Source organism: Chiloscyllium plagiosum, chromosome 3, assembly GCF_004010195.1.
Source record: "Chiloscyllium plagiosum isolate BGI_BamShark_2017 chromosome 3, ASM401019v2, whole genome shotgun sequence".
In the NCBI taxonomy this organism is placed as follows: Eukaryota; Metazoa; Chordata; class Chondrichthyes; order Orectolobiformes; family Hemiscylliidae; genus Chiloscyllium; species Chiloscyllium plagiosum.
The window spans coordinates 79,000,021-79,011,970 of NC_057712.1; the positions used below are offsets into that span (position 1 = coordinate 79,000,021).

General features: G+C 42.5%; 1 protein-coding gene across 16 annotated transcripts in view; it reads right to left on the minus strand.

Moving 5' to 3' along the window:
- The window catches only part of LOC122545963 (trafficking protein particle complex subunit 3-like), a 116,732-nt gene that overhangs the window by 93,003 nt on the left and 11,779 nt on the right, over nucleotides 1–11,950 (minus strand). For 8 of the 16 annotated variants that reach the window (XM_043684845.1, XM_043684829.1, XM_043684851.1 and 5 more), the window contains exons 1-2: nucleotides 8,686–9,227; nucleotides 7,807–7,851 (exon numbers count right to left, since the gene is read on the minus strand). The exons of 1 other annotated variant lie outside the window; for it this stretch is intronic. In XM_043684845.1, the coding sequence (XP_043540780.1) occupies nucleotides 7,807–7,851; nucleotides 8,686–8,775 (135 nt within the window). In that variant the 5' untranslated portion in view covers nucleotides 8,776–9,227. 7 more of the 16 variants (XM_043684902.1, XM_043684872.1, XM_043684862.1 and 4 more) reach the window with 7 other exon arrangements.

Genomic DNA, 11,950 nt, shown 5'->3' on the forward strand with positions numbered 1-11,950 from the left:
CTATTTATTCAACAGCAAGGTTTGAGAAATACAAACTACTTCAGTTTATTCATTTGAAGATGAATCAATAGTACAAATGGTTTAGATTTGTTACATGTGAATAAATGTGCAAACCAATCATTGAGGGGAGGTCTGCACAATGATTTAGCCATATTACAAGCAGTGTATACAGCCTGGATTTTCTGATGGTCAGACAGTCATTATTCCAACATAAATGTGAGTTTTGCATTGGGACCCTGGAGAATCCCCACTGTAGCAGACTCTGAGGGAATTGCTTGGGAATCTACTGGTCAATTCTCTTATGCACGGAATCCTCTAAAAGTAACCTTTTAAATCAGAGATTTCAGAAGGTTCCATTGAAGTTATGTAAATACAGTACAACCTCGATTATCCAAACATCAACTATCCACATTTCGGATTATCCAAACAAGATCTCAAGGTCCCGTAAAAATGGCATTAGGCAACTCAGCATTCAGTTATCAGTTAAACGGCATGATGGCATGCATTGCCAGATAATCGAGACCTGTTCGACAACCAACATTCAAATTACCGCTTGTTTACAATCAGATCAGTTATCCAAACAAAATAGTCCTCACCTGTCTCGTTCGGATAATCGAGGTTGTGCTGTAGTTATTCAGAGGTTAGACAACTAAACATCTAACGTAACTTCTGAGTAATTATTAAACTGACCTCCCAACTTAATTCACACACCAACCTAACTACACCTCCCCCAAGACTCCCGACAGCCCCCAACCCTGACCAATACACCATGTATTCCCAGGACCCAATACACTAGGACCTGAAACATCCCTGCCCTGCACACACCTCCCCCAACTCTCTCCTTTCATTGGCACTGGCCCAAGCTCCCTTCCCCAAACATAAACCCCTTCCTGTACCCAGGACCTCCCACCCTCTCTCCAATGCCCACCAGTCCACAGACACCCCTTCTACTCACTTACCCACTAGTATCTACCCCACGTTTTGTCCTGACAATGCCACTTAGGGGAGGGACATGTCCTAGCCACAACGAACCTGATATTTCCCAACGAGCCCACCTATCCTAATTACTGCATCACGCACCCGGCCTCTTTGCCACCTGGCTCACTACACCTTACCCCTACCTAGCATTCTACCTACCTAGCAGCCTTTCTATCTGAAATCCTACCCCCATGACACTCTACCCCTTATTACTTAGCACTCTATACACTTTGCCACCTACCCTCCTGGCTCCTTATCTACCTGGTACCCTACCCCCTACTAATCTGGCACCCTATCCACCTGCCACTCTGGCACTCTAACCTCACATTTACTTGTGTACTTAAAATGTAAAATGGCTGTTCTGCTGGCCCTTTAAATCATAGAATTTGATAACAGACTGCTGTGAGGAAGGAGCTGTGGTCTGCCTTTCCCAGAATGGTCTCCACTTCAAGGGGCCTTTCAGAATGAAAGTACAGCACTGATGGAGCCCTGATTGGAATCTTCTTAACATTACGAAGGTGGAATGAGGTGACAATCTGCGTGTGATTTACACTCCTTGGAAAATCCGGTCTGTAGCTTTTGAACGGAAACTTGACAGGTATTTATGGAGAGAAAATCGGTTTTACAATTTGTCTGAACACTGATTGCTCTCTCTTTCCCGAATCCCAGTGTATCACATGTGGGAAAACTTTCAAATGGTTGAATGACAAGAAAAGTGAAGAAAGAACAAACAGAAATGCTGCATTTGCTTCTGGGAATAAACAGAAGTTTGCCTTTTGAACAAATAGAAATTTACAATCAATGGATGGTAACATTACTCAGTTCACAACAATTGGAACCAGGTTTCAATAGAATCCAATGCTGAATTAATGTACCATGCTGAAGAATCCTCCTGCTCAATGTTCTCATATTCATCCTCAGAAGACTGTTGATGTCTTCCCAACTCTTCAGTGTCCATCTTATTTCCTCTTTGCCTGGAGCAGGGCCCAATGTGCAGGGATCATTGTGCACACTCTGTCTGGAGTATACTGCACAGCACCACAACCTAATCCTTGGCACCTCCCCTCAGAACAATCCATGCATTTGACTCATCTTCAGGAGGCTTATTGTTTGTTGCACATTGGCCCTGTTGGAATAACGAGCTGCATTGTATTAATGCCCAGTATCAGCCAGAGGCTTGCATAACACATTCATCAGCCCGAGTTGTAGATAGTAGCCTTTGTCTGTCAGTAGCCATCCTTCTAATTAATCCAACAGTTGAAATGAAACATGAATCTGAGAGTTATTGATGATTGTATTATTAAACTGGGGAGGGTTCAGAAAGATTTACCAGGATGTTGCCAGGAATGGAAGGTCTGAGGTATAAAAATAGTCTGGTGCTTTTTTCACTGGAGCGTAGGAGGTTGAGAGGTGGGCGTACAGAGATTTATAAAATCTTGAAGGGCATAGATAAGCGATGGTCTTTTCCCTAAGGTTGGGGAGTTTAAAGCTAGGGGGCATATTTTTAAGGTGAGAGGAGGAAGATTTAAAAAGGACATGAGGGGCAGCTATTTTATACAAAATGTGGCTCTTATGTGCCAGAGGTAGTGTTGGATGTGGGATACAATCACAACATTTAGAAAAAATTTGGACAGGTACATTTGGGGCCGCACGGCTCAGTGGTTAGCACTGCTGCCTCACAGCGTCAGGGACAGGGGTTAAATTCCAGCCTCGGACGACAGTCTGTGTGGAGTTGCACATTCTTCCCGTGTCTGCGTGGGTTTCCTCCTGGTGCTCCAGTTTCCTCTCACAATCCAAAGACGTACAGGTTAGGTGAATTGACCATGCTAAATTGCCCATAGTGTTCAGGGATGTGTAGTTTAGGGGTAAATATAGAGCAATGGGTTTGGGTGGGATACTCTTTGGAGGGCCAGTGTGGACTTGTAGGGCCAACGGGTCTGTTTTCATGCTATAGGGCTTCAATGAAATGAATAGGAAAGATTTGGAGGTATATGGGATAAACACAGGTAGATGGGACTAGCTTAGTTTGGGAACATGATTGGTGTAATCTAGTTAGACTGAAGGGTCTTCTTCCATACTGTATGGCTCCATGACTCTATGATATAATCAGCATAGAAACTTCCAATGTAATTGGTACAAACCTCTAAGATGTGGTACCAATTATCACAGACTTGTACGTTATGAAATGCAACCATTTTCTATTGATGAAGTTAGCCACATTATGATATGGTTCTCTCAATGTGTATAATCTACTGTGCCCAGAACCTGGAGAAAACCAGCTGTTTCGGTAAAGTATTCAACACAGGCTGCAGCACTGGCCATCATCTCAGAAAAACGAGATGAAGAGTTATGATATGGCACAAATTGTATCAGCGACAGCCTTGATACATTTGTGGGCCAGGTTGTGAGATCCCACGCAGGTCCCTGTGGATCTTTGGAAGCAGATATTTGCAGAAGGATTTAGCACAGCTGTCATCTTGGCATCCATTGAAATAAGATGGCCACCTACACCTTCAAGTCACAGATCCTGCTGCAGCAGTTGATGTAGTTCTGTGATGGTGTTCCAAGATATCTTCAGAGTGCGGCAGCAATGCGCCTCACTTGTCTGGAGAAAATGTCATCGAGGATAGACACTGACCCTCCCATACCCCGTCTACATCCTATGGGAACATTCAGCTGTGGCTTCTTAATGTGGAAGCTGTTCAGCAGCTTCTCGCTCAAATGATCCTTATGGGGAATTTCAGAAACAGAACAGGTGCTTAGGAATATAAGCAGTCAATATCTGCATCGTACATATATGGCATTTGCTATAGTCTTTCATACAGTGAGGCATAGAGAACTCTGACCAGGAGGACCATAGAATACAAGGAAATGGACCTTTAACAGAGTTCAACAGCCCACTCTGCAGCATCAGTAAAGGAGGAGATTATAACTGTGGTAGGGTTACTTGTCACCATACTCTTCTCCATCCATTACATCATCCAAGAAAGGCATTTTGTCAAATACTCACAGTCTTAGGTGACAGGAAAGCAGGTCCATATCCTTGTGTAGATAATTATCTTTGTCTATAGTGGCCCACAGGTGACACTTTAAAAGTTTCCTGTGATCACTTCGGCTTCATAGAAATGAATAGGATCAATATATAATGGCCAATAATGTGGTGGAGATTGCTGTGGCCAGAATTTGTGCTTGACATAGATTGTCACTGTATGTGTTTTACATGCAGAAATCTATGATATCTTACTATCTTTATTATTATCTTGATTCTTTACTGTGTAAGTGCCTGATGAATGCAATTGCTCTTTGAAAGACTGTGTATTATTCACAAGCAGAACCTGCATCTTCAGACAGAAAAGATACACTCTGCCCACTCTCATTGTGATTGTAGCCAGTCTGGTCTTCTTTTGCATATTTGTGATCTGCACAAGGATGGAATGCAATATAGATTGCACTTCGCAGACTCAGTTGCAGACTCAGCCTGGTCATTCAGTTGAAGACCTGAAACCTTCATTGTTCCTTTCTTTATAACATTTCCTGACAAACTCATCAGTACTGAGCTTCCCCACATTCCCACTAACCTTTTCGTTCAAGTCTCCCAGACACAGGCCTGCAGTTTAGTTGCAGCAATGACCCTAATGCATTATAATCCTGTCGAAATCAGTGTGCAGTTCACTATCGATGACCTTCCAGTATTCCATGGGTCTTTCAATGCACTATTTCCCACTTTTAAACCTTGAGTTCCCAGCCCAACACATTTATTTTCTTCTCTACACTACCCAGCATGCAGCTTCCAATCCCCAGAATTGACTTCCCCAACTTGTTCACCACAACATTGGCCCCTGACAATTCCTTTGAACTTTCAGTGAACAAACTCCTGGACCGATCATTACTGATTTGGAAAGACAGTCCAACTAACCTCTGACCAAGCTCAGTTTCTGCACAGCTCCCTGACTGATTTACCATCAATTCTCTGACTTGTTGCCCTGGACTTGTAGGACTAACAATGGCCCACTACCTGAAGGCCTTGACCTTGAACAATACAAGCAGCCAATTAACCGTGTCATGCTCCCAGACTAAGATTGAACAATGGCCCTACCTAACTATGACTGGCTCCCCTGATATTTTTTAATTCATTCACAGGATGAGGGTGTTGCTGGCTAGGCCAGCATTTAATTGCCTGTCTCTAATTGCCCAGGGCAATTAAGATCAACAATGTGACTCTAGATCCCTATGTAGGCCAGACCAAGTAAGAATGGCAGTTTCTTTCCCTAAAGGATATTGGTGAACCAATGGGCTTTTCTGACAATCGACAATAGATTCATGGTCATCATTAGACTCTTAATTCCAGCATTGCTTTTATTGAATTTAAATTCCACCATCTGCTGAGATTGTATTCAAACCCAGGTCCCGAGAACATTACCTGGCTCACTGCATTAACAGTCCAATGATAATACCACTGGGCCATTGACTCCCCTTAAGATTGATGACTACCCTTCATGACTGGACTGAGGACTACATTGCTTAGACTTTGAGACATGGCCATTTGGTTGAGTACATACAGTACATTTGCTGCATAAGCCTTTGGCACGTGCTATAGGTGTGGCATTGACATAGCACCATACACCAATATGTCTGCCTTCTGGACTGATCATTGCTGGCAAATGCAACAAACTGCCTGGCTTTGTATCTGTGCTAAAAGCTGAGGCAAGTCAGAGGCTCTTTGAAGGTGTAATTTGAATGAGGCAGCAATGCACAAAAATGCAAGGAGAGTTCTGTGAGATTTGAACTGAGTTCAAAGTGAGTGAATGCTCAAACAGAGAAAGCTAAGAACTCTAAGATGCACTCTGGTCCAATCCATGAGTTGGGTACCTATCCTTGTCACAAAGTGGTCTGGCAGTAGCATTGCAATGAAAGCCGTCACTGTGCTCCAAAGTGAAGCATTGCAGCAATGAGTTGTCGTATAAGTGAATCGGAGATGTACCATGAGGATATAGTGGGGCTGGTACATGGACAGTGCAAACCTCTGTGGATAAAGGATACAGCCCAGAGGATCAAGTGACAATCTGGACCTGCTCTGATTTTCATGCTGGGAATTGTCACCATCAAGTTTCTCTTCACTGCCTGGGAAAATAACAAGCTGCAATTAAGGGAGGCAATGATGAGACATTAATACAGGTAAATAAGTCTCTCAGCACTCACGAGTGAGATTATTATCTTGCCATTAAATCCTTAGGTGAAAAATTGGTAATTTTCTCTCAATGTCAAGAATCTTCTTTTTCCAAAGTTGGAATATTTTCCCAATTGACTTTCCATTGTTGACATCGGTCAAGTACTGGAAAGATTTTACATATTGTGTTGATGACACAGTTGGCTGAAGGTTGAGAAAAGCAATTGATGAGCTATAGCTGCCAAATATCTGCTCTGACCAACAGATCAGAAATTGTATTGCTTGGTTTCTCAGAGAGGGAGAAGGCAATTGGATGTGGCATAAAACTTTTTAAATGCTTTTTATGTTCATTTACAGAATGTTGGCATCACTGGTTAGGCTGCCACCTACTGTCCTTCCCTAAGTGCCCAGATGTTAAGAGCAACCCACATTTCCTTGGGTCTGGAGTCACACCTTGGTCAGACTGGGTAAGGATGGCAGACTTCGTTCTCTAAATCAGAATCAGATTGGCTTTTACAAAAATCAAAACCGATTGTATCATCATCATTGGGCCAGCTCTCTATTCCAGACATTTACGGAATTCAAGTTTTGGGTTCATGTCCCCAGGACATTAGCCTGGGTTTCTGGATTGCTAGTCAAGTGGCATTAGCAATACACACCATCTCCCTCATATGTGACCTGGTATCAAGTCTTTTTTAAATGATCCTGGTGAAGCCACTTGAGAATTTGTACTGCATTGATAATCAGAAGAGAAAAATCACGCAAGTTGTGCTCTTAGTAACATGAAAATGTAAGGAATTAAAGGTGGTTTTCACTCAACTGGGAGATTCTGAAAGCTACTTTTAAAACTTGAATGAAAATTTGGAAAACACTTTCTTGACATTGAAATTCTAGACTTTTCATTTCCATTTTGTTTTCCAAACCCCAAATATTTTTTGATTTATTACCACATCTAATATGTGTACGCTGATTTCTTGTTTTATAGATTAATTGGGGTTGGATGCATTGCACCCACATGTAATGCAGGACGTTAAAATACTTGTGATGTGTGAGGACAGATTGAAGTTATTGAACAGAAGTCCATGGAAGGAAAAGGAAGCTCATTTTCTGTGATCAGCAGTCATCTGCGTATTGTACATATTTCTCAGCACTGTAACTAACTTGGTCATGAAAGTAGTACAAAGGACTTACAACTTCTCTTTTTGCACCACTCATTAGAGACATAGTGTCCTGGAGATATACAGACCTTTGGTCCAACTCATCCATGCTGACCAGTTACCCTAAATGAACCTAGTCCCATTTGCCAGATCCAGAAACACATATCCCTCTAAACCCTTCCTATTCATATACTCATCCAGTTGCCTTCACATTCTTTCACCCAAAGGGTGTTTCTGAGGGAACTAGCATTAGTCCCACCTATGCCTACATTTTTGTGATATGTGTGCAACATTCTTTGTCCTGTCTTATTCAAGTCTTCTCCCGCATATGTGTTTCTGGATTTGGGATTATTTCCTGCATGTTGCCCCAACTTCCCACGTGCCTCTTTTTTTTCTCACCCCAAAGGGATTGTTTCATCTGTGACCCCGACTCACTCCTCAAGCACACCGACATGTCCTTCCCCACCCACTGCCCCTGCCCATGTAAATGCAAGAGACACGTACCCTTTTATGTGCTCCCCTGTCTTTCATCCAAGACTTCAAAGACTCCTTTGAAAAGAAACAGTGATTTACATGTACTTCTCTTCAATTACTATAATGATTCACTTCTCTCAATGTTGTCTCTCCTGCATTGAGTAACATTGATATTTAGATCACAAGTCTGGCCCTGAGCTTCTGAACACTAGTCAATTTATTCCTTGGCTGAACTATTCTTACTTTTTTTTTATCTTTGACCTCCTCCATTATCTGAAAATAATTTGATGGAAGCTCTAGGCCCAGCCAAATATTTCTATTATCTTCTTATAGAATTATGGAGACAACATTGAGTTCAACAATTTCAGATCATAACTAACACTCCCATTTTCCATACAGCAGCTAAAGGTAATAATTCTAATATTTTCTACTTACACTTTTCTGGAACAATTATTATTTTCTTTCCTTGTCCTGTTACCATTCTCTTTTTCTCTGCACCACCATCACTTTGTCATTTAATCTCTCTCACCTTCCACTGTATTATACAAATTAGGAACAGGAGTAGGTCACTCACACCTTATGTGTTTTCTTTCCCTCCCGACAGTCCCTGCCTCTGTAATTATTTAAAGCTGTTATATATCTAACTGTGTACATTTCCAAAGAAAGGTCATGAAATGTAAATTCTGCTTATCCCTCCACAGATGCTGCCAGATCTGCTGCATATTTCCAGCATGTTTTATTTATGTTTCAGGTTTCCAATATCCACAATGTTTTGTTTTTATCAAAAGACAATTAAATTGAGAAATGTTAAGTATGCATATCATGCCAAATGAACACAAGAGCAATTCTACAACCCATTAGCTCTTGGAATTGCATCTCAGGAAATTGTATAAATAACTCATGATTTACCAACTCTGTAGAAATATCCCTTACGTGTACCAGAGATGTGTACGTTGGAAGAAAACGTAAAATTGTGACTTTTCCAAATGTCTCTTTCATTTCTCTAGAAGTTATTGTCTCCTTCAATAGCAGTGGATGAGGTTACGGTGAGCATTGGTTATCTCTTTGACACTTTGTTTCAGTGTTTTTTTCTAAAGTTTCCAAATGTCTAACTAAAGACACTGTTGATAAGACCGACTGAACAATAGCATATTCAGTAGTATGGTAGTAATGTCATTTCTATTTTCAACAGCGCATTTCTGTTTTTAGCAGCAGGAAGAGTGGAAGCTTGGACCGGAGCCTGCTGGGAAAGGTGAGTCACGAATTTAAATCGTTACATCTGACATCAGAGTGCAGAGATTTCTGGGAAAGGAGGGACTTTTTCTCCCTTCAGCTATGTAGGTGAGTGTTTTCTAAACTCAAGACCCTACCCTTGCAGACTTCCCTTCCATCCACCTCCTATAACCTTAAACACCAGGGACACATCAGGTTAGCTTCTTTTCCTTTTTACTTTCTGATAAGGAGACGAGCAGGGATGGCAGTGCATGGAGAGGAATTTTCCTCCTGCATGATGTTTGAGGTGAGGGATACCATTAGTGTCCCATCCAAGTACATTTACAGGAAGTGCACCCAACTCTTGCTCCTCCAAGACTGCATTCGGGAACTGGAGAGGGAGCTGGATGAACTTCGGATCATTCGGGAGGCAGCATCTATGATAGATAAGAGTTACAGAGATGTAGTTACTCCTAGGCACAAAAAAAAACTGGGTAACTGTGAGAAGGGGGTAAAAACAGTCAGTGCAGAGATCCCCTGTGGTTGTTCTCCTTAAAAACAAGTATACCGTTTTGGATACTGTTGTGGGGGGATGACTTACCAGTGGCATGCATTGGGGTGCAGGTGTCTGTCCGTTGCCCAGAAGGGAAGGGGGGATAGGAGGAGAGTGTTGGTTACTGGGGACTCAATAGTTAGAGGGTCAGATAGATTTGTTGGGAATGAAAGAGACTCATGGTTGGTTTGTTGCCTCCCAGGTGCCAGGGTTTGTGATGTTTTGGATCGTGTCTTTGGGGTCCTGTAGGGAGAGGGTGACCAGCCCCATGTTGTGATCCACATAGGTACCAACGGCATAGGTAGAAAGAGGGATAGGGATGTAAGGCAGGAATTCAGGGAACTAGGGTGGAAACTGAGAGCTAGAACAAAGAGAGTTGTTATCTCTTGTTTGTTACCTGTGCCATGTGATAGTGAGATGAGGAACAGGGAAAGATATCAGAGGTACATGGGGCAGCAGAGATTGTGCAGGAGGGAGGGTTTCAGGTACATGGATAATTGGGGCTCATTCTGGGGAAGGTGGGGCCTCTACAAACAGGAGGGTCTTCACTTGAACAAGAGTGATACCAATATCCTGGGTGGGACATTTGCTAGTGCTATTCGGGTGGGTTTAAACTAGCTCAGCAGGGGGATGGGAACCTGTGGTGATGTTCCAGTGCACAGGAGGATGTAAGTAGGGAGGGCATGGATAAGATTTCATGGTCACATGAGTGTGCTGGCAGAGAGCAAACTTGTTTGAAGTGTGTCCCCTTCAACACCAGCAGTATCCGAAATAAAGTAGGTGAACTTGCAGCTTGGATAAGTACCTGGGGCTTTGATGTTGTGGCCATTTCGGAGACATGGACAGAGCAGGATCAGGAATGGATGTTGCAGGTTCCAGGGTTGAGATCTTTCATTAAGATCAGGGAAGGTGGTAAAAGGGGGGAGTTATGGCTTTGTTAATCAAGGACAGTATAACGGTGGATGAAAGAACTTTTGAAGAGGACTTGTCTACTGAGCTAGTATGGGCTGAGGTTAGAAACAAGAGAGGGGAGGTCACGCCGCTGAGAGTTTTTTTTGTAAATATATTTATTAGCAATTTTTTTTAAACTTGAAAAACATATAAAATGATTGAAAAATACAATCAATAACAAATATCAGTATAATAAAAAGAAAAAAACACAAATTCCAATACAACTCCTGTCTCCGAACTATTAACCTACCCTATAATACAAAACAAACCCTAACACTGTGCAAAGCAACACCAAAAAAAGAAAGAAAAGCAAAACAAAACCACAAAATACAGAACAGCTATATTCGGTACAAGACCTCCAAACAAAGGAACGGAAGCATTGTATATATACTCGTATTAACTCAGGAGACTCTTTCCAGAGCCCAGGGCTTGACAAATCTAACCATCTTGGATAAACAAATGCCCTAGTTAAGATAACTGACAAATCCATATCCATATTACTCAAGTAGAGCTGCCATGTCTTATAAAAACTGTCTGTTGTGTGGTGCACCATGTTTGTAATAAAAGTCCAAGGGAATGTGCTCCATAATTAATTTCTGCCATCCCAGCAATCCTGGTGGGTTCTCAGACACCCAGTTCATCAGAATATTCTTCTGTGCACAGTATGCAAGAATATTAAATAGTTTCTTCCCATGCCTGTCTAAAGATGGTAAATTCGGTAGACCTAAGAGAAGAGATAGCGGGTCTACTTTGACTTCAGTCCTCAATACCCTCCCTATCTCTCCCGCCACAGCGCTCCAATAAACACGGGGCCTGTGGCATGTCCAGAAGTAATGGGTAAGAGTACCTACACTTATTTTACATTTGGGGCACACTGAAGATGCCCCTTTTTTAAACTTTGCCAGACGGTCTAGTGCTAGATGAGCCCTGAGCAGGACTTTTAACTGCGTAACGCATGTTCTGTTACAGACTGAGATCTTTCAAGTATTCGCCGATATGTTCTCCCATGTTTCAGAAGTGATCTCCACTCCTAGCTCTTGCTCCCAGACCTCACATAACCGGTTAATATCCTGCCAGGCCCTGCCACCCAGCAGGTGACAGCAGGTGAAAGGGTGCTTGTGGAACGTAGCAACAACCTCCCTGTATCAGGCTTATAGGGCTTAGTGAAAAGCGTAGTCTTCTTCTGGATGAAACCCCTAACCTGAAAAAAACGGAAAGGATCTCTGCTGGGTAATCCGTATTTGCGACTCAGTTGCTCAAAAGACATCATAACCTCCCCCTCAAACAAGTCTCCCAAACTAGAAACTCCTCTCGCCGCCTATAATTTGAACCCTGAGTCCATCATCCCTGGTCGGAACCCTGGCATGCCAACTATAGGTGTAAGTGGCAAAGTCTTGGATAAACAACCCTCACTCTGATGCATCACCCTCCATGCCTTGACTGTACTAATGACAATGG